This window comes from Apus apus, chromosome 24 (assembly GCF_020740795.1).
Source record: "Apus apus isolate bApuApu2 chromosome 24, bApuApu2.pri.cur, whole genome shotgun sequence".
NCBI classification, from domain to species: Eukaryota; Metazoa; Chordata; class Aves; order Apodiformes; family Apodidae; genus Apus; species Apus apus.
The window spans coordinates 2,770,556-2,793,302 of record NC_067305.1 but is presented as its reverse complement, the minus strand read 5'-3'; the positions used below and the strand labels follow the sequence as shown (position 1 = coordinate 2,793,302).

The 22,747-nt window shown below is 49.5% G+C and overlaps 1 protein-coding gene across 7 annotated transcripts in view; it reads right to left on the bottom strand.

Annotated features, from left to right (window-relative positions):
* Positions 1 to 22,747, bottom strand: part of RFX2 (regulatory factor X2) — a 63,958-nt gene that overhangs the window by 2,659 nt on the left and 38,552 nt on the right. For 3 of the 7 annotated variants that reach the window (XR_007891589.1, XM_051639745.1, XM_051639744.1), the window contains 14 exons: positions 22,273 to 22,362; positions 21,227 to 21,306; positions 19,856 to 20,123; positions 15,300 to 15,374; positions 11,168 to 11,349; positions 9,643 to 9,762; positions 9,073 to 9,188; positions 8,127 to 8,245; positions 7,715 to 7,827; positions 6,653 to 6,804; positions 4,228 to 4,325; positions 3,003 to 3,152; positions 1,982 to 2,190; positions 1,218 to 1,371 (listed from right to left, as the gene is read on the bottom strand). Coding sequence is in view for 6 of the 7 variants with exons in the window: in XM_051639745.1 (XP_051495705.1) it covers positions 1,218 to 1,371; positions 1,982 to 2,190; positions 3,003 to 3,152; positions 4,228 to 4,325; positions 6,653 to 6,804; positions 7,715 to 7,827; positions 8,127 to 8,245; positions 9,073 to 9,188; positions 9,643 to 9,762; positions 11,168 to 11,349; positions 15,300 to 15,374; positions 19,856 to 20,123; positions 21,227 to 21,306; positions 22,273 to 22,362 (1,926 nt within the window). In the remaining variant the exon portion in view is untranslated. Of the gene's footprint in view, positions 1 to 9; positions 1,372 to 1,981; positions 2,191 to 3,002; positions 3,153 to 4,227; positions 4,326 to 6,652; positions 6,805 to 7,714; positions 7,828 to 8,126; positions 8,246 to 9,072; positions 9,189 to 9,642; positions 9,763 to 11,167; positions 11,350 to 15,299; positions 15,375 to 19,855; positions 20,124 to 21,226; positions 21,307 to 22,272; positions 22,363 to 22,747 lie in introns of those variants that run through there. The other 4 variants (XM_051639741.1, XM_051639740.1, XM_051639746.1 and 1 more) reach the window with 3 other exon arrangements.

The following is a 22,747-nucleotide window of genomic DNA, read 5'->3' as shown; positions in this document are numbered from 1 at the left end:
CACACATCCAGGGCAGGATGGAGCTCTGGGAGAGAGGGAAACACTTTTCCATCTCCCAGGACCAGGTGATGGACAAAGTGCTGTCCCAGCCCAAAGGATGGTGCCTTTTCTCCAGCTCTCTGCAACTGCTGGGCAGATGTTCAGACACCTGAACTCTGCACCTCTCCTGGGACTCCACCATCTCTCCACCTCTGTGCATCTCTCTCCAAAACCTTGGTGTCCATGTCAGGAAAGGGCTTTGGCTTGGAAGGCCACGGTGTAACCAGGGAGCTGGGGCTACACTGAGCTCTGGAGACGTGTTGTCTCCCTCTGTGATGAGGTCTGAAACACTTCATGACTGTGACAATCAGGCTGAAAAGTTGGGCAGGAGAAGGAGCTGAGTTATAAGTTAGAAGCAGGAATTATAAATGGACCCGATTCATCCTCTTTAGCTGAGAAGAATCAGCCTCCTCCTGGAGAACAGAAATACTGCAAGGGTTTCAAGAAGCTCCTCCCAGCTTCTCCAAAGTAGGTTTTGCTGGAAGCCACTCTCTGGTCCTTTTCAGATGAATGAAGACAAGAGGTTTTTGCAGGGAATAGTGGGAATTCACAGAGCTGCTGACCTGGGGCAACAGGATGGATGGATTGGACTCTCTGCCCTGCATGAGCTCCATGGGAGGAAGAAAACAGGAGCTTCAAGGAGCAAAGAAGATCAGTTTTAATGCAAGATCAGTTTCTATGTTGCTGTGACAGGTGGGGCTTTTGAAATCATTTCAGAGTGGAAAATTGGAAGTGGCTTCAGGAGCTGCAAACCAGGCACCAGGTTAATGTCTGATTGGTTTAACAAAACCCTAATTCCCCCAACTTAACCAACCCATCATTTCTCTTCTTCAAGTCAAAACCAGAGAGTGGTGGACTGTCCATGCACCTCTGGAGCTTGCAGGGGCCTGAAGTTCAGTGAAAGGTACCACTGCAAGTGCAGGGAAAGTAACTTTTGGATCTTTTTTTTTGCTTGGTTTAGTTTCTGTGTTCAATGGGACTTGGCTCTGAGGGGAACCCCAAAGCCAGGGCTGGTACCCCCAGGTTATGGAGAACTCAAGGATCTCAGAAACCTCAGTAGATCCTTCCACAAAGGTTATAAACCCACGTTGAGGACACAACCTGCTTTTGTGACCCACTCTTGTCTCCTGAAGTGCTGCTGAGTGTGGGTTTGTTTCCAGGGAAGGAGGAACTCTCACCTCTCCCATGACAGCAATGGGGGTCTCCCCCGTGGCCTGGGCCACACGATGCTCCACCAGGTAGAACATGTACTCGTCGTAGAGCAGGCGGATCAGGTGGAAGGACCCAAAGCTGGCAGCACTGCGCAGGGTCAGGTCCCGGATCACCATGGAGCTGGGAAAAGGGCAGGAAACAGAGTCCTTGGGAAGTGTTTTCCACTTGCATGGTGGCTGGTGTGAATTATTCACCCTGCAGGTGCTGTGAAGCACAGGGCTCTGTCCCCACCTCTAACCCAAGAGGAGCAAAGCCCTTTAGAGAAGTTAGTTGATGGGGTATCCTGCCCCCATGCTGAAAGGATTCAGGAGCCAGAAGATTCCCTTCTGTACCAGGGCAGAGCAACAGTTACCAGAGCTACATGGAGTGAAGAACATGGCCTTGGCTTTTCATAAAACCATGGAATGGTTTGGACTGGAAGGACCTTAAAGATCATCTAGATCCAACCCCCTACATGAGCAGGGACACCTCCCACCAGCCCAGGTTGCTCCAAGCCCCATCCAACCTGCCCTTCAACACTGCCAGGGATGGGGCAGCCACAGCTTCCCTGGGCAACCTGGGCCAGGCTCTCACCACCCTCACACTCCAGAATTCCCTCCTCATGTCCAACCTCAATCTCCCCTCTTACTCTCTTCTCTAAATACCCTCTAAATCCAAACCTAAAGGAGGACCTAGCTACATGCCTTAAGCCTGATGCAGAAACACATCCAAAAGGAGAAAGCAAATGTACCTGTAGAAAGACCACTTCAAGAGGAACTGCCTGGCTGCCTTGGGGAAGCTGGGACTGCCCTCGTGATGCTTCAGGACTTGAGTAACAACATTATCCAGCCAACTTGCCCACTGGTCCAGAGAACTCTGCTGCTGTAGAGTGAGCTTGAAATCTTGCTCCAGCTTCTGGACCATCCCTTCCTCACACTGGCAGACCCACGAGGCTTGTTCCTGCTCGGGAAGAAGGGCTGATGGTTACTCAAGCCAAGCCTGCATGGTTGGTGCATCTCAGCCTAGGAATTCAACTTCATTTCTAGTAGACAAGGACTCCAAACCAGCTTGGAACCATGTCTCTTCTACTCTGCCCAGACCACAGCACAGTATTATTAAAAACTGCATTACTGCTGGTAGCACTGCTTCTCACAGCAGCTCCTTTGTGCCTTCTCCACTATTCCCAGCGAGATGGGAGGCTTGTCTGGAGAAGTAACATGAAGACCATTAAACTGTTCATTTAAATGCTTTTTAGTATTGGAAATAAGATTGTAGAACCATAGAATGGTTTGGGTTGGAAAGGAACTTCAAGATCATCTAGATCCAACCCCCCTGCACGGGCAGGGACACCTCCCACCAGCCCAGGCTGCTCCAAGCCCCATCCAACCTGCCCTTCAACACTGCCAGGGATGGGGCAGCCACAGCTTCCCTGGGCAACCTGGGCCAGGCTCTCCCCACCCTCACACTCCAGAATTCCCTCCTCATGTCTCACCCCAATCTCCCTCTTCCAGTTTTCATCCATCCCCCCTTCTCCTCTCTCTCCCTGCCCTTGTCCCAAATCCCTCCCCAGCTTTCCTGGAGCCCCTTCAGGCCCTGGAAGGTGCTCTAAGGTCTCCCTGGAGCCTTCTCTTCTCCAGGCTGAACACCCCAGCTCTCCCAGCCTGGCTCCATAGGATGCTCCTCTGAGCATCAGAGCTGGTTACCAGCAGACATCCTCCCCACAGACCCCCACCTCCAGCCAACAGGAGGTAGGAAGAGGCACCAGGAGTTACCTGCACGTTGGCAAAGTCGACCCGGTTGAGGTCGCTGAGCATCTGGTTTATCTGGGAAGTGTTTTGCAGCACAGCCCGGGCAGCCTGAGCCAGGTGGTTCAGGGATGTGTATCTCCTCAGGGTCTGGGCAAAGGCACTCACCACCCCCACCTGCAACAGAGACCACGGGGCTCAGGGCCAGCACCTCCTGCTGCCCAGCCCGAGCACACAGCAGCCCTGGGCTGGCTGAGCTGCACAGCCCCATCCAGCACACACCAGCACTCCAGAGCAGCACTAGCAGGTCCATTGCATCTTGCAAACCAGCCTCTGCCTTTCTTTGCTTGAAATTCAAGGCTTTCACACTCAGAATCACAGAGGTGTTCTGGTTAGAAAAGACCTTTCAGATCATCCAGTCCAACCATTAACCCAACTCCACCCAGTCCAGTGCTGACCTGTGTCCCTCAGCACCACATCTCCAGGGCTTGGAAACACCTCCAGGGGTGGGGATTCCACCACCTCCCTGGGCAGCCTGGGCCAGGGTTTGAGAGCCCTTTCAGGGAAGAAGTTTCTCCTCATATCCAATCTAAACCTCTCCTGGGCAATTTGAGGCCATTTCCTCTTGTCCCATCACTTGTTCCTGGGGAGCAGAGCCCGACCCCCCTGGCTCCAACCTCCTCTCAGGCAGCTGCAGAGCCAGCAGGTCTCCCATCAGCCTCCTTGTCTCCAGGCTGAACCCCCAGCTCCCTCAGCTGCTCCTGCTCACACTTGTGCTCCAGCCCCTTCCCCAGCTCCACTGCCCTTCCCTGGACACGCTCCAGCCCCTCAATGTCCTTCTTGCAGTGGGGGGCCCAGCAGAGAGCAGCAAGGTGAGGACAGGCTGCCAGAATCCATGGCTGTAGGAGAGGGTGAGGAGCTTTAGGTTCAACCTCTGCAATACCACTCAGCCCATGAGGTGTCCTGCACTTCCTAGCAGGAAAGATTTATCCCAGTGCAGAGATTTTCTCCCAGAAAACTCCATCTCCCATTTCAGGACATGGGAATGGCTCAATGGACAGAAACTGCCCTACCTGTCCTCCCTCTCCTTGCTGATTTTGGTTCATAATTATCCATTTACACTCTCGTTAGTCTGGACTAAAAGTGGCCAAACCCTCACAGCAATTTCCAGTCTCTGTGGAAAACCTCCCCACACAAAAACACAGACCCCAGGGGGCACCCCCTGCCCTGCATCCTGCTCCCCCCTGCTTACCTTGGTCTGGACAATCTGGGGGGGAAATTCACTCATGGCATTCATCAGCCACCCTTCCAAACTCTTGGCAAAGTTCCGAATGGCCTGTGTCAGGGTGCCTGCAGGGAAGGCTGCAGAGTTAGAAAGGCTACTCCAGGTTCAGCCCAGGACACCCTGCCCTGCCCAGGACATCCTGCTCAGTCCATCCTGGGACACCCTGCCCAGCCCAGAACACCCTGCCCTGCCCAGAACACCCTGCTCAGTCCATCCTGGGACACCCTGCCCAGCCCAGGACACCCTGCCCTGCCCAGAACACCCTGCTCAGTCCATCCTGGGACACCCTGCCCAGCCCAGGACACCCTGCCCTGCCCAGAACACCCTGCTCAGTCCATCCTGGGACACCCTGCCCAGCCCAGGACACCCTGCCCTGCCCAGAACACCCTGCTCAGTCCATCCTGGGACACCCTGCCCAGCCCAGGACACCCTGCCCAGCCCAGCCCAGGACACCCTCCCCAGCCCAGGACACCCTGCTCAGTCCATCCTGGGACACCCTGCCCAGCCCAGCCTGGGACACCCTGCCCAGCCCGGGACACCCTGCTCAGTCCATCCTGGGACACCCTGCCCAGCCCAGGACACCCTGCCCAGCCCAGCCTGGGACACCCTGCCCAGCCCAACACTGCTCTGGGAGCACAGCCTGAGCTGCTCTGCTGTCCTGGCACCAAGGAAATGGGTCCTGAGATGCACACACCTGTTCTTATTCTCTCAAACTTCTCTTATTCATTTTATTTTTCTCATTCTCATTTTTACTCTTATTCTTTCTTTCTGTTTTTCTTCTATTCTTATTCTTACTCTTACTCTTATTCTTATTCTTATTTCTTATTATTCTTCTTATTCTTATTATTATTCTTGTTCTTATTCTTGTTTTATTTTTCTCATTCTCACTTATTCTCACTCTTATTCTTTCTTCTTCTTTTTCTTATTATTTTTCTCATTATCATTAATCTTGTTCTTTCTTCTTATTTTTTATTATTTTCCTTTCCCTTTTTCCTTTTCCTTTCCCCTTTCCCTTTCCCTTTTCCCTTTCCATTTTTTTTCCTTATTTTCTTTTCTTACTCTTATTCTTTCTCATTTCCTTACTCTTTCTTACCCTTTTCTCACTCAAACTCTCCCTCAGCATCTCCCAAGTGTTGAAATAAGCCCTTTAAAGCCACCCAACCCCCCAGCAGGTAGAGTGACACCAGCAACTCAGAGGGATGTGGCTTCCCAGGACTGCTGAGCTGAGACCTTGGGGACAGTGACACCTGGAGGAGCCAGAACAGAGAGAAAATCCTCAATATCCCATCACTCATCTCCCAAATAGAAGCTGACCCCAAATTTCCAGGAGGTGCAGCAGGGGATGGTCCCATGTAAAGAAAGATCCTGTCCCCAAGGAACCATCTCAGCAGGATTAGCTGGGCATGAAACTTGCACTTTCACCTTCCCAACCAGAGGCAGGAGATGTGATTTGAATAAAGGCAATTTTAAAAGCCATGGGAATTTCCAGGGGCCACAGAGCAGGGCAGCAGGAGGAATGTTGCTGTTGCCATAATATTGGAGGTTGTATTCAAAACAAAAGGCTCTAAAATGAGTTTTCACAGTGGAAACCTTTGTGGCAAGTTGTAGCCAGAGCCAGTGAGTCATGAGCTCAGCAGGCACATCCCATGACTCAGCCCAGGAGGAGCTGAGCAGGAGGCAGGATCATCCATGTCCTCTGAGAATCACAGAGTGGTGGGGGTTGGAAGGGACCTCTGGAGATCACAGAGTCCAACTCTCCTGCTTGAGCAGGATCACCTGGGGCATGTCACACAGAAAGGCATCCAGATGGGTCCTGAAAGTCTCCAGAGAAGGAGCCTCCACAGCCTCTCTGGGCAGCCTGTCCCAGGGCTCTGTCACCCTCACAGCAAAGAAGTTCTTCCTCATGTTGAGGTGGAACTTCCCATGTTCCAGTTTGTGCCCATTGCCCCTTGTCCTCTCACAGGGCACCACTGAGAAGGGTCTGGCCCCCTCCTCTTGACACCCACCCTTCAGATATTTATAAACATCAATGAGATCCCTTCTCAGTCTTCTCTTCAGACTGAGCAGCCCCAGCTCTCTCAGCCTCATCAGACAGATGTTCCTTCATGATCCCTGTAGCCTCCATTGGACTCTCTCTGGTCCATCCCTGTCCCTCTTGAACTGGGGAGCCCAGAACTTGACACAGATTCCAGATGTGGCCTCACCAGGGCAGAGCAGAGGGGCAGGAGAACCTCCCTGACCTGCTGGACACACTGCTCTTGATGTATCCCTTCTTGGCCACAGGGGCACATTGCTGTCCCATGGATAACTGATTGTCCACCAGGACTCCAAGGTCCTCCATGGAGCTGCTTTCTAGCAGGTCAACCCCCTGAGCAGGCTGGAGGATACTCACTGGGCACCGGTCTGAGCACGTCGGGGATGAGAATCTCCACCAGGGCCTGGTACAAGATGTGGTCACAGCTCCTCATCCATTTGAGGATGGGTTCATACTTGCACAGGGTGATCAGCTTGTCCCTTGGGAGGGTCCCTTCGTGCTCCTCTTCGCTGTGGGAGCAGGAGGGAGGCAGCATCAGCAGCAGGTTTGGCATTCAGTACATTCCCCCTTCCTCTCCATTTCTAACCCCAGTTTTCAGCAGGAAAAACCCATTCCTGGTCCTTTGAAAAGGAAATGTCTGCTTGTTTGTGCAGGTCTTGCCTGACCCTGCAAACCTCCCTGTCCATGGGGTCAGAGCTCTGAGGAGTTTCTGCTTCTGCTTCTTTGGTCTGGAACCTCAGGTGCCTCTTGCCCACCCCTGGGCATGTGAAGCTGGGAACTGCCCTTGAGGGGAGTCATTTCAGCAGGCAAAGGTGTAGCTGGTTCCTTCCTACAAACCCAGCTACTTCCAAAACATTCCTGCCTCTCCTCTCTGCACTAAAGCTCCTCAGCTGTAGCAGTGGGGACAAATGTTTGCAGAGCAGGTTGGTGGAGCAGGTTACCTGGTACTGACAGATCCTACAAATGGTTTTGAGGTGTTTAACACCTTCACATCATAGAATCATATCATAGAATGGTTTGGGTTGCAAGGGACCTTCAAGATCATCCAGTCCCACCTCCCTGCACGGGCAGGGACACCTCCCACCAGCCCAGGCTGCTCCAAGCCCCATCCAACCTGCCCTTCAACACTGCCAGGGATGGGGCAGCCACAGCTTCCCTGGGCAACCTGGGCCAGGCTCTCACCACCCTCACACTCCAGAATTCCCTCCTCATGTCTCACCTAAATCTCCCTCTGCCAGTTTTCATCCATTCCCCCCTTGTCCTCTCACATCAAGCCTTTGTCAAAAGGAAAGACTTCCAGGTCCTACAAAGCTCTCAACATGCCCTAATGAAGCTGAAAATCTTTTGTGCATTTTTTCAATGATAAAATACCACTAAAAAATGGAAGACTGGGGAAGACTGGGAGCCCAGCAGCCCTACCTGGATGGCAGGGCAGCAGAGCCATCACTAGGTGGGGTTTTAGGATTCCAGAAGGATTGCCACAGTTTCTCAATATAGTGAAATTGAAGGTTCATCACAACATCCAAAGTGGCCTAACAACAAAGAAGACAACTCATTAGCTGCTCTGCTGGCATCTGGTGACACAAGTGTGAGCATCAATCTGATGTCCTGCCATTTAGATTAAGTAATTTACAAGACAAATAATGGAAAATGGCATTGTTTTAAAAATCATAACATAAAACAGGTCACAAAGTGCAATAGTAGAGTTGTAATACCTGGCAGATCAAGCATTCCCTATTATAGACCTGCTTTCCTAAAAGCAGGATATGAGGGCAGCAGATGAATCTGCCCCACATCAATTAAAATCAATTCAAACATTGAAAAGAATCACCTCACAGTGTCTCCTGTAAAGAAGCTGCAGAGTTTTCACATCATTCATGGTGACTCCTTCTTGTAGGAGGACATTACCTAGGTCAGGGGCTGGGAACTCAGGAAAGACATGGGTTACATCTAGGGGGAAAAGAAATTTGGGAAAGATGGGGAGAGTCAGGAGCAGCCAGGCAGGATGAGTCCAAGGTGCTGGTGTGTGGCTTTCATGAAGAATTCCCTCCTCATGTCTCACCTCAATCTCCCTCTGCCAGTTTTCATCCATCCCCCTCCCTGCCCTTGTCCCAAGTCCCTCCCCAGCTTTCCTGGAGCCCCTTCAGGCACTGGAAGGTGCTCTAAGGTCTCCCTGGAGCCTTCTCTTCTCCAGGCTGAACACCCCAACTCTCCCAGCCTGGCTCCAGAGCAGAGCTGCTCCAGCCCTGGGATCATCATCATATAGTATGTATATACACTATATATAGTATAGATCAATAAACAATGAAATAATCAAATAATGAAATTATACTTCTTCTTCTTCATCATCTTCATATATTATGTAGATACACTATATACAGAGTATTCCAATAAACAATTAAATAATCAAATAATGAAATAATGATTATTCTTCTTCAAATTATTATTTATATTAATATATACTATATATCATCTATACAAGAGTTTATAAGAATATATACATAATATCTACCTACACACCACATATATTATGTATACTATATATATGTGTGTGTGTATATATGTATATATACCATATACATCCCATGTGTGTGTATATATATATATATATATATAGACACACCATATATACAATGTGTGTATAGAAATATATGATAATGTAGGTTGATTGGAGAAGCAAACAAATGCAACCCAGCAGGGGCTGGTGGGGCAAGGTGTCTCCTTCTTCTCACAGCTCTAGGATGGAGATGCCCACCAGCCTGACCCAGTGTCCTCACCTATGAACTGCTGGTGGTGCTGGCTCTGAGCAGCCACCGACTGCTCCGGCGTGGTGTGCAGGGTCGTGTTGGAGCCACTCTCTGCCACCCCATCCATCTTCTGCACGGGTCTGTACCTGCATGTAGAGAAGGTGGTTTGGGGTTCAGGCAAGCACGAGCCAAGATGGGCATCTGAGATGCAAGGTGGTGATGCAGAGTTTTGTGTTGGTCATGGAACACGTGAGGTTACGCTCCAGGGCTGAGCGTTTATATCCCCCCCTCAAGTGGAGGGGGGAATTGAGAACCTCCTGCCCAGCACAGAATTAAAGGGGTTAAGAAGTTTGGCCCAAGGTGACACCAAAAAAAAAACCAAACAACAAAATAAGGATCACACAGAATCTCCAAAGCTGGAAAAGACCTTTGAGATCATCAAGTCCAGCTCCTCAGTGGTCACTGACCTGCAGCTCCCTCCCCACACGCTCCCAAGCCAAGCCCCAAGGTGGGATCTGCAGCTATTTTGGGGAAAGTCCCCTTGCCCAGAGCAGCACTGGGGGCACCACCAGCCAGCTCCAAGTCTCCAGGACCACCTACCTCTGCTTCTGGTGGATGGGCTGTTGCCTCATGGCCATGTACTGGGTGTCCTCCTGCAGGCGGTTCAGCGGAGACTCCGGCTTCAGACGGATCCCATAATAATGATATTTGGAGTTTCCCCTGGAAGGATCAAGAGTTGAAGTCACTGGGTGGAAACCAGTTGATGAGGGGACACCAGAGCCCTGCAATTTACTCTTGTTTGGACACTACACCCTCCTCCTTCCAGCACACGTTGCTCTGCTGCCAAGCCCTGTTTGAAAGGCCAAAACTAATGAACTAACCAGAGATGCCATCACCCCCTGGAAATGCAAAACCACATGTCACAAAGTTCAGTGACATCCACATGTAAAACCCAGCAAGGCTTGTTCCAAGTAACCCATGGCAACTGGAGCAGAAGAGACAAGTGGTACAATACAAAGTGTTACTAAACAGAATGACAGAAAGACCTCAGGGGACACGTTGCTGTTTGATTAGGGTTTAAGGACGTGGCTTTTTTCCCCCATAAAAAAACAAACTTCCATCTTGATAAAACAAGCCTGGCTGAATAGTCAAGTATGGTAAGAAAAATGTGGTTGGGTAGCCAGCACTTTCACAGGAACAGCAACAGCTTTGATGTGGTTTTGTTCTTGGAGTTGGGCATTGTTGTAGTTTTTGTGAAAACTGGAAGGTTTCTGCAAGCAAAAGAGGCTGTGATTCATTTTTCCTTGCTGGTCAGTAAAGCTGCTGTGATGCTCCTCAGGAGAACATCTTTCCATCACATCAGAGAGATGTGTCAGCTGAAGTTTTTCCACCAAACTGGCATTTTTCAATCCCCAAGTGACTGCTTTTGGGAGGGAGAAGGACAGCTCTGCAGCCATGGATACACAGTGACAGCATTTCCACCTTGGCACTGGCCAGTGTGTCACTAACAACATTGAGCTGAGGCCTCAGAGGGAGGCGATGGAGCCCAGGGATCTGCACAGGGTACTCAGAGCTCCCCCCCTCACTGGGGTTGCTTCAGATTTGCTTGCTGGGTCATCATGACAGAGGGACCTGAAATCCAATGGTGCTTCCCATGGGAAGATTATAGAACCATAGAATGTTTGGGGTTGGAAGGGGCCTTAAAGATCATCTAGATCCACCCCCCTGCACGGGCAGGGACACCTCCCACCAGCCCAGGCTGCTCCAAGCCCCATCCAACCTGCCCTTCAACACTGCCAGGGATGGGGCAGCCACAGCTTCCCTGGGCAACCTGGGCCAGGCTCTCCCCACCCTCACACTCCAGAATCTCCTCCTCATGTCTCACCTCAATCTCCCTCTGCCAGTTTTCATCCATCCCCCCTTGTCCTCTCCCTCCCTGCCCTTGTCCCAAGCCCCTCCCCAGCTTTCCTGGAGCCCCTTCAGGCACTGGCAGGTGCTCCAAGGTCTCCTTGGAGCCTTTTTTTTTTTTTTCCCTCTGGGTGGATGGTTGGATTCAATGATCCCAGAGGTCTTTTTCCAACCATAACAATTCCATGACTCTGCACAAATGTAGATTCACACCAACCTGGTTCCCAGGCGACGAGTCCTCAGGCCCATGAACACCGACCGGATCAGTTTCCCGAAGGAAGCGGCGTTCACTGGATCCAGTTTGTGCTCCTGGCAGTGCCTCAGGTAATGGTTGTAGAGAGAGCTCCTGGGAAGGCTGACACCTTCTGCTGTCTCATAGTTGTCCAACAACCACTGGAGCTTCATGTGTGGAAAACAAAGAGAGAAAGAACACATGAAAGTCTAAAGAGGGCTGGAACGGGCTGCGTCGAACAACGTCAATGCTTCAGCATCAGGAGAGCTCATCTGAGTTCAAAAGAACTTAATGCTGGGTAGTTCATTTATAGAAATCATTTTGTATCTCTTAAGCCAGTTGTATTTTTAGAAAAGAACCCCCAGCCCAAAGCTAAGAACCCAACAAAAATGCTGTCAGATTTTGCAAGCATTAAAACAAAGTCCACCCGCCAGCGCAGGGTCCACCTGCCAGCTCAGTGTCCAGCTTTAGTTTCAACCCTGCAGAGCCAAAATTAAGCTGCAAGAATTCATGGCTTCTAAGAAAAAAAGTTGTTAAGATACTTGTTGAGATATTTATAAAGGAATAAATTTCAATGGAACCAAATATGCTGCAAAATCTTGGTTAATCTGAAAACGGGCCCGTCTGCAACTGATCAATCAACAATAAAACTGATGGTTAGCAAAGCAACCTTCAAAATCTGAGGGATTCCATCTGGTTTTCAAAACTGACTGCCTGAACTACTTCTGACATTTCTGTTGATTAAAATTTGCACTCAGATACAAATTATTTACACCTGGCTGGACTGAAAGGGCAGGAATTAAGATACAAAAAGACCCAAACTCCTTTAATTGGCTAAATGACTTCAGCAGCAAGACAAGAAGTGAAGTTTTGAAGGAATTAGATGCACCAAGGGACTCAATTCAATAGCTTTGATAAGAGCCCTTTCCTGGTCATTAGGGACATTTGGGGTTAACATTTTCAGGACTCCCCTCTCCACCCCCAAACCTCCATCCCTCGTGCATCAGGCCCAGCTCCACCAGAAGCAGCTGCATTCCCACCAGAGCAGTGGTTAACACAGACTCAGGTTCTGGATGCCAAAAGATCAACCACATCATCTCCTTCAAACACCAAGTTCAAGCACACATTGGGATGAAGCACAAAGTTGGTCTAGAAACCAGGGGGATTTCCCCATGGATGTACAAAAGTTGGCCTGTGCTTAAGTCCCCTCCATTCCTACTCCAGGATCTGGTTCTTTTCTACTCTTGGTGAATCTTTGGGGTCCTAATTCCTCAGGTTTTATATCAATGACTTTGTGAAAATACAAATGGACAGTGACCTCCCTGACATTTCACTCCATTGAGTTCTCTTCACTTTTCTCCATTTGGGCACTTCCATGGAAAAGAAACCACTAAAGGAACAGGTTCATGGTTCATATTTCAGGTGTTTTCATCTGAGACCAAAGGAGCAAGTTACCAAGTCCCAGCTCAGGCCAGCTCAGATGTAGGAGGGACTCTGGACCACCCATGTGCCTGCTGAGCACCCTGAGCTCAGCAAGAGGGAGAAACATTTCACTCATACCAGGAGTTCCCTGACATACCCCAACTTTCATCAAAACCTACAGATTTTCTTGAAAAGTCTCTTTTCTGGAACAAAAGCCTGTCAGCTCAGCTCCCACTTCAGCTTGGAACCACCCAAGTTCATGAGCACCAACTCCAGCACCACCCACCTTTCTCCACCAAGCAGGAGATTCATCCTGCAGAAGATGATCACATTCCTCCCCCAGCCAAGGGAAAATTATTCCCTTTAACACTTCTCCCATTTCTCTCTTCAGTCTCATTTTAGGTGTTTCCACCTAAATCCCAGTTGGGGGGCAGATCTTTTCCTCAGGGGGAAAACTCCAGCAACACCCACCTAAGACATTCACCCAGAGGGAAGAAGTCCAGTGGGTTTTTGGGGGGGGTGATTTGAGGTTTTTTTCTGTTTGTTTTACAGAAAGTGAGGAAAAATAAAAATCTTCCCCCTACTCCTATAAATACTAAGGAACAGCAGGTTATAGCATCCAACTCCTTCCTGGAATATCCACCTTTGGGCACTTGGGGACAAAAAATGGTAGTTATTTTTCACCAATTCCTTTGGATCATCTGCAAACTGATCATTGGCAATGAAATAATCCTCTGCCCTGGGCTCTGGAGTGCACTTGTTTCCCAGGAACAGCCACAGATTGACAAGATTCCATTAGAAACATCATATGTCACTGGGGTATTAACATGAGCTTCACCTCCCAAATTTGATCTCTCAAGTGCACTTAAATAACCTCTCAGAGGGTATTTGATGCTAAATTAAATTATCAAGTGTGGCTTCACTCCACATTAACTTTGCCTAAGCAGCTTTATGTAAAACATTCCCTGTTGACTGTGACACTTTTTGTTTCTTTTCTAAAAAAAATAAAGAAATAACCAAACCAAAAAAAACCCACAACCCCAACCAAAGAGCCCTGGCCTGAAACACCTGATGACAACAACCAAATTGAACCATTATCCCAAGAACTGACAGATTTGCCAAATGTGAAAGATAAAAGGAGGGACAGAACATTTAATAAAAAACTCTGCAACCTTAAGAGTAAAAGCAATTAAGTCACAACTAATAGTGCAACCTGACCTGGTTGAAGATCACAGAATCCTTCTGGTTGGGAAAGACCCTTAAGATCATTAAGTCCAACCATAACCTACCTCTACCAACCATTAACCCAACTCCACCAAGCCCAGTGCTTAAACCATGTCCCTGATGTGCACACACACGCTCAGGAGGGAGTTTATTCCCTTTAGAATTTGTCAGAGAACTTCAGCCTTGCTTCAAACTATGAACCATGTCCTGAGAAAAGAGACATCTACCCTGCAAGGCAAGGGTGGGGAAGATCTGATCTGAGCCTGGATCAGGCCCCAACTCCATCCTGCACAGCCTGTGGGCAGATGAAATCTCTTCTGTGTCTCCACTTTTGCTCCTCTGCCCTTTTCCTGATTTTTTTTCCAAACCTCCTTCAACACCACATCACTACCCACCCCATCCTGCTCTGCTCTGTCCCTCTCTGCACTGGGACAAACAAGGGGCAAACTCTGCAGAGTTGCCCTTGGACCAGGGTGGGTGGCACTTGGGGCACAGCACAGGCAGGGCCTGGGAGCGAGGTGCTCAGAACAGGAACGACCAGCCTGATGCTGTAGGTTTGTGTTTCCCCAACTACAACAGGGAACCTAGAGGTTGAAATCAAGACCAAGCTCATCCAGGAGCCCAGGTTTGGAGTCTGACATCAGCTGGAGAAAATCAGACCATTAGGCTTAATGTTCCTTCCGTTTCAGGCTATTTCTGGAGGGTGAAGAAGGCAAAGACTGTTCTTGCAGGACCTAAGAACAACAAATCTGGCCCCAAACACAAAGCAAAAGGAAATCTGTTAGAATAAAGAAGTAAAACTTTGGACAACGTGATTTGTCAGTGCAGAGCATGCTTCAGCCTCATCCAACACACTCTGGAGCCAAGGCAAGTCCAATGACTTGAACCAGACCTTCCAGACCTCCCAGGAGCGTGTGGTCACCCTGGAGCATGGGAGCCATAAACCACGGTGCAGAAGGGCCAGTAGAAGAGCAGGAACTTCACACAAAGCAGGGAAATTGTTGGCACAGTGAGAAGAGAGAGGTCTAGCAAACGGATTTAGCATGGCTTTGTACCAGTAAGGGTCTCCCTGAGGCCCAGAGAGAGGAATTAAGGCACCCAGAGGAGCAGGTTAAGGGACATGTCTCATGATTCACACCAAGTTATTTTCCAGCCATCTTTCAATGCCAGTGAAAGGAAAAGAACTTCCTCCAATGTGTTTATCTAATTGCCAGCAATTCCCATTGCAAGGCAGATGAACTAAATCAAACAGAGGGGAGAGGCAGTTCCCAGAATCCAGAGCATCTCATAAACAACCACGAACATCAGGGCCCTTTTTTGCAGGTTGGTGTTTCTTAGGCTGCTTTGGGCACCAAAGGCTGCTTTGAGTGGCTCGTGCTGTTGAGTAATACACCAAAGGGCTACCAAGAGAATGCTCCTACCAAAGTGGGGGGGGGGGGGGAAAGGGTTGTAAATTCCATTTGTAACTTACATGGCTGTTGAGCAAACTGCTTTTGTGTGATGTAATCCCTTCATTTTTTTGTAGGTTTTCAATCGCCATTTCAAGCTAAAGAAAATGTGCACGGGGGGAGGGGGGGGGGGGGAGAAAAAAAAGGGGGGTGGGGAGGGGAAACAAAAGAAAAAGAAAGGAAATCAGATAGTTAGCAACAGCCAGGATTATTGTTTCTTTATTAATATTTGAATGATTAATGCTTTATATCAACAAGCTTGTGAAGAAGAGGCAAACAGGTGAGTCCTTATGGGATGAAGCTGCGGAGGCGTTATTGGGTCGCATGCAAACAACACAAACAGAATCCCTGGGAGGGTGAAAGAGCAAGACCAGGAGGCTTTTATCTTCCACTGCCCAGCAAAAGAGGAGTCTTTTTTCCTTCTCCTTTCCCCTTCCTGCCCGTTTCAGAACCACCCCCAGCCAGATATGTAGCAGCAGGTGAAAGATCTGCTCCAGAGAATGGGGAGTTTTACCCAGATCTTTCAAGAACTGGAAGTCATGGCTTTGGTTGTTGTTGCTGCTTAACATCTTGATCTCAAACTGCTGGCAACTAAATAAGACAGGGGCACAAGGAGGGCTGACACACAGCATGAGGAGCTGGAGTGGATAAGAGCTCTTTGTTCCTGAAGAGAACTGTGAGGGGACCCTGAAGGAAGAAGAGGGGTTTCAGGAAGCGACCTCCTTCCCCTGGGAAGGCACTTCTTGCTGCTGCTCGTGGCCCCTGAGCTCAGAGCCTCTGCAAGTGGAGTCCTGGTGCAGCTTTCTGGCCCCTGAAGAGCCCCTGTGCTTCCCTCTGAAGAGCTTCTCTTCTACACTCAGCCCAGTTATGGCTGCTGCCTCATGCCTGGACCCTCCCCTGAACACTTCTTGTCTTCTCCTTCCTGCCCCTGGGGCTCCCTTGACAATCTCTTCATGGAGAGCTGCTGGACCCAGAGCTCTGCTGCTCCTGAGCATAAGCCTTTTGCAAGTGAGAAAAAAAGAAACCACCATAAAAACAAACTCAAAAATCCCCCCTCCAAAAGGGCCTGGCAGGAGCAGAACCTGCTGTTTCTCTCCAGTAGATGTTCTCAAAGCCCTGTTATCTGGGACCTGTTAGTGCAGGCAGGACAGGGCAGCCCACACCAGCCAGTGAGCCTTGCAGGCAGCAGTTATCTCCAGCATCTGTCCTCATTTGACAGGCATGGTCCTGTGCTCATCTGTGAGCACAAGCTGAAGGCATCACATCTGCACACCATGGCCTCCTCCACAGCTCCCTGTGCTCCGGTCTGACCTGACTTACAACATGGTGGAGATAAAGATCGAGATAAAACCAGCCATTTACAAACCCAGCTCTGCCAGGAAGGTGGGAGAACAGAACAAATCAGACCTCACTTCTGAACACTCAACAACCAAAGACACAGTCTGTGCCATGTCCATGTCTGAGCAGGACACTCTGTCCAAGCACCTCCACGTCCCTTGGTTTCCATCCAAAAGTGCCACCCCTGGGGTACTTCTCAAGAAGTCATCACAGAATTCATAAAAGGGTCAGTCTGAGACTACGTGTCAGTGGGCTTTGAGAAAAAATGTCTAGCACACTGTGATGCACCATGAGGAACCAAGGGCTGATTGCTGATGCAGCCTTCAGGAAATGAGTCAGTGTTAGAGGGAGACACCATTTCCTTCCTCTGCTCAAGGAGCAGCCCAGTGCCAGTTGAGCAACTCCTCTTACACAAGCCTGGAAACACTGCCAAACCTTCTGGCTCCTTGGTAAGTGTCCCATGCAAATGGACACTTGACATCTGCAGAAAAAATATCCTACAGGGGAAAGACTAAGAGCTCTTAAATGGTGAGGAGCATGAAGGGAGGAGCTCTGAGGACCCACTCATGGGAGGCCTCAAGGATCTCCCCTCTTGGTATCATCTAGTTTAAGTGAAGATTCATTCTGCTCTGTGGGCACTGATGTTGAACTTCATGTGCTGCTTCAGCCCACCTGCTGGAGCTGAACATCATCATTCCAGCAGATATAGAGGATGAGTTTTTTTAAATAACTGAAGATTACATCTTAGGGTACATTCAGTCTTCACCAAACATCCTCAACCTCCAGGGGCAGCTCTGATACCATTGCTAATTCTGAAGTGCTGCCTTGTTCTTTGCCTCCTCTGAAGATGCTCTCCTTGCTTTCCCTTCTGAGGTCTCAGGGCCAGCTCTGCCTCAAGCATTCAAGCCCTCCAGACCCTTCTCCATTCCCAGCAGCCAACCCCCCCATTGCTGGACACTTTGGCTTCCATCCCCTTTGCACTTCACCCCCAAAGCCACATGCAAACACCACGTCTTCCTTGGCTACACCTGCATGAGATGTACTTTTACTCCCTCTCCACCAAGCTCTTAATTCTGCCCCAAATCCATTTTGCCAGGACTACAGCTTCTCCAGCCTCTGGGACACCAGCCTTCCCTGTCCTCTGCTTCAGGCACTGCAATGAAAAATAATGTTCCAACCACTGATGTGGTGTTGTCCTTGCTCTCCTTAAGCCTTCCACTCCCCATCCACCCACCATGCTGTGAAATCCAAAGCAGTTCTCATGGATCTGCCCTGTCCCCCTCTGACTCTGGTCTGTGCTGGGAGAACACAGGAGAGGAACTTTGGACAAGGGCTTATGAGAGGACAAGGGGGGATGGATGAAAACTGGAAGAAGGAGATTGAGGTGAGACATGAGGAGGGAATTCTGGAGTGTGAGGGTGGTGAGAGCCTGGCCCAGGTTGCCCAGGGAAGCTGTGGCTGCCCCATCCCTGGCAGTGTTGAAGGGCAGGTTGGATGGGGCTTGGAGCAGCCTGGGCTGGTGGGAGGTGTCCCTGCCCATGCAGGGGAGTTGGGACTGGATGATCTTTAAGGTCCCATCCAACCCAAACCATTCCATGATTCTAACTGACAGCCACCCACAGACACATCCCTAGGGTGTCTTCCATCCACTCCTTCACTCTCTGGAACCCTTTCAAAAGAGCCACAGACATTTTGTGTTAAAATCCTTTCTGAAAGTTCCTCCTCACAGGCAACGAAGTGAATTTACCTCAGATGCATTTTCATAAAGGTAACTCCCTCCATTCTTTTTTTCCTGACCACTTTGATCTCATGTGCTAGACAGCCACAAGCTCCATCTGTTCATGGGACATTTCTACTGACACATATTCTACCTGGGCCTTTTCCATTGTGCCCATCACCAGGGCAACAGAAATAACAAACCAAACCAAAGTCACGTTGTGCTTTGCAAAGGTGCAGCCCCACACAGGTGACAACATCAGCAGCTACTTCCTTCAAAATAGCAAACAAACAAAAACTGTGAACAGTTTTTAACTGTGAACAGTTAAATACACACAAACACACACACGAGAGAGGGACCCCAGCTGTTCCAGAAGTCATTTTCCACCCAAAGCTGAGCACATTTCCCCTGCTTCTACCTCAGGCAGAGCACGTTTATTCTGTCACCAACCTTTCAAGGTAAAAAGATTCAAAAAACCATCAAGTCTGTGTTCTAAAACTCAGGGGGAAAACAAAACACAACCTAAGGGGCAGGATGTCCAAGAGTGTCCAGTAGCAACTGGTTTTCTCCCTGGGTGGTGTTGTTGTTTATATTTTAAAATCTGGCCACATACTCTGAATCACACCTATATTTGTAATTATGTTTCAATATAAACATATAAATACACCTAAATCAGTCTGGAAAGGAAGGTGAGCAGAGCTCCAACCCATTCCTGGCTGCAGCTGCTACCAAGGGCTGGGAGGTTCTCCAGGAAAAGCCCTGGCAGCTCCAGCTGGTCTGGGTTCACAGGTGTTTCCCCCCAGTCCCACACATGTGTCCAGCTGTGTTTCTCCCAACCTGGCACCTCGACTGACAGCTGGAGGGACACCATTCCAAAAACAAAATCATAATTAAGGGTTTTCAACATCTCTGTTTGATCAGCATTATCCCTACAACACATTTGCTGCAGCACATGGCACGGGCAGAATACACAATGGTGTAGGAGATACACAAAGGCTTTTCAATCACTGCACATTGGGCATGATCAGCTTGACAGACCTTCTGTGCTAATTACCCAGTGGGTTAATGATGGATTTTTCAGGTCCCTTCAGAAAGAAAAACACACTGGTATATTTCTTTGCTGTGGGGAAGCCAAGGCCCATGGTCAGACGTCCTGCTTGTTCAAAAATGTAAACACAGGCAATTCTTTTGAACGGGGAAGCCAAAGTAATTTGCTCAGGGAATGAAAAAAAAACAAAACCACCCCAAAATGAGAATTTTCTCTTCTTTGCTGCACAATTTCAATGAGAGCAGTTTGAAAGGGAAGAAAGTTTGACAAAGCCTCTGCCCACCAGCAAGAGAGACGTCCCCAACTCCTGCTGAAGAACTCCCTGTAGTACACCAGTGTCTATTCTCTCCCTTGCCTTGGCATGGCAGGTTCTAGACATGTTCACAGACAGGACTTTATTTGATTTTCTGAAGGCTTTTCAGTCCCCTTGGCACAATTCCTGGCCCCTGAGCTTCAACATCTGCAGGGCTACATACCGTTGCTGGAGAGGAGCGTGAAGTATGTGACAGAGAATGTCTAGTGTTTTCCATCCCCCCATGAATGAGATAGGCTCCCGAGCCGGAGAGGATCTGACTTCCCCCAATGTCCATGGTGATGCCCACCATGTTGTGAGAGGGAATGGCTGTAGGAGAGGATGTCGCTGTAGTCACCTGAGCTCCACCTCCTCCCTGCGGCTCGAAATAGGAGGCTGCGCTGCTGGGGGCGTAAATCTGAGCTTCTGTGTTGTAGGAGTAGGTGGCTCGTCTGTCAAAGGAGACAACAGGGTCAGGAGGTGGAGAGGAGGGAATTCTGAGGGTGGTGAGACACTAGAATAGGTTGCCCAGGGAAGCTGTGGCTGCCCCATCCCTGGCAGTGTTGAAGGGCAGGTTGGATGGGGCTTGGAGCAACCTGGGCTGGTGGGAGGTGTCCCTGCCCATGCAGGGGGGTTGGATCTAGATGATCTTGAGGGTCCCTTCCAATCCAAACCATTCTATGAGTCTATGATTTTAAGCTGTTCTCTCACCAATACCCCATCACCATGTGAGTGCTAAGGTTTGTTCCAACTAGCAACCCTTCTCTTTTCCCTCCTGAAGAAGCCAAACCCCATTCTCACTCTGATTTCCACATTCAGGTTGGACATGAGGAAAAAGTTCTTCCCTGTGAGGGTGGTGAGAGCCTGGCCCAGGTTGCCCAGGGAAGCTGTGGCTGCCCCATCCCTGGCAGTGTTGAAGGGCAGGTTGGATGGGGCTTGGAGCAGCCTGGGCTGGTGGGAGGTGTCCCTGCCCATGCAGGGGGTTGGGATTAGATCACAGAATCCCAGAATCATTCTGTTTGGAAAAGACCTTCAAGATCATTGAGTCCAACCATAACCCAACTCTACCAACCACTAACCCAACTCTACCAAGTCCAGTACTTAAAACATGTTCCCAAGCACCACATCATGGGGGTTGGACTCGATGATCTTCAGAGGTCCCTTCCAACCCCTGTGATTCTCTGATCTATGTTTCTTAAACACTTCCAGGGATGGAGACTCAGCCACCTCCCTGGGCAGCCTGTGCCAGTGCTTAATCACCTCTTCAGTGAAGAAATGTTTGCTGATATCTAATCTAAACCTCCCTAGGTTGATGATCTGTAAGGTCCCTTCCAACCCAAACCATTCTATGATATGATTCTGTGATTCCCTGGAGACCAGGGAGGCTGGAGTCTGGCTGAAACTCCCCCCACACACACACAAAAAGGGTTTGTTGTTGTTCCTCCTCTTCCTCCTTCCAGCAGCAGCACCAGGTGGAAGGAGCTGGGAGGACCAAAGGGCTCAACCCAGCTGGGAGGGGAACAGGGAACTGCTACAGCCAACAAGAGACTCTTACATGGTTCCATTGGTATAAACAGCTTCTCCTCCTTCCACATACTGGACCTGGGATGGATAGACATGCTGCACAGATTGCACCTGAAACAAGGACCAGAAACAGATGTTACTGCCCAGGAACAGGGAGTTAAATCACCCATTACATCCCTCCACAACTTTCAACCTTACCTTGACATTTAGGCTTGCTTTGAAAAAGCAAAACAAAAGAACCAAAACACCCACATGCCCAGGAATCCCAAGGGAGGCATTTTTTTTGGAAAAGGTCAAATTCTAAGAAAGAAATAAGGAGCTGCTCCACCAGCAGTGGAAAACAATGGAGCTGGGTTTCCTCTGCACCCATGTCTCAGGGCTGGTTCTCTGCTGACTCATAAGGGTGAGATCATCCTGCAACCTTTCCTTCAGACAGGAGGCTGGCAGTGTCCACCTCCACCCCAGCCCCCTTTCTCCATTGCTCTAGGAGGGAGGGAGTTGCCCTCTGTCAAGTTTTCTTGGTTGATTTTTTTCCTCCCTGAAACTGAGCAACCAAATAGAAAAAAATTGCCAGAGGAAAAAGTCAAGAGAGTCAGACTCACTGTCCACACCAAGGAGCGTGTCCACACGTGCCTGGTTTCTTAGGAAACATGGACTGCAAAAGGCAAAAGCTGAGGTAAAAAAACCCCACTTGCAGGGCTCTGTCACCTTTCTGTGAAGCCACATGCAACCAATTCATGTATTTGTGTCATGAAAAAAATAATCCCAACCACTCTGCCCCTCCAAAAACCCTGAGAGAGGAGGACCTCTTTGCAATGGCAATTAAAAGCAGCCACCAGATCTTCAAATGGATGGAAGAACTGCCACAGGAAAGGTTCTAAACTCCAAATCTCTTTGAGTTTTCTTTTGCCATCAGTCTAAGCAAGGCAGAGCTGCAGCAAGTTGCTCTCACACTCAGCTCCAGTTCTCTAATTGCACACAACTCTTTGATGAAGAGCAGTTTCAAATGTCATGGGGGGTGGGGGGGTCCTGCTGACACAGGGGCCCCTGGGTGGTGTCTCACCCTGGAGATATTACCTGTTGTGGAACCTGCTGCACTCTGGGAACAGAGATCTGCTGCATCTGCGCCCCTTTGGGAGCAGAGCCTGCTGCTTGGACCAGAACCCTCTGCAAGAAGATACAGGAACAGTTACTTCCAGTCTGTGACACATCTGAGTTACCCCTTTCAAACCCCCGTGGAACTCCTGCCTCCTGCTCCACAGGCTGCAGTGCCCCTGAGCCTCCCTGTGCTCCCCAGCCTCCCCGTGCAATTTGCACTGGACATCAGTGCCCCCAGCTTGGGAAAAGCTGGATCCACATTTTCTGCCATGGATCAACTTTAAGTCTCCACATGAGGAGATGCCAGCAAAAAGCTGATTGATGGGAGGAGCTCAACGTGAGGTTTGGGAGGAGCTCAACGTGAGGTTTGGGAGGAGCTCAACAAGAACCACTCCTCAGACATTCCCATTTTCCTCCTAGGGCTGCAAAGTCTCCTCTCTACCAGCTGCCACAC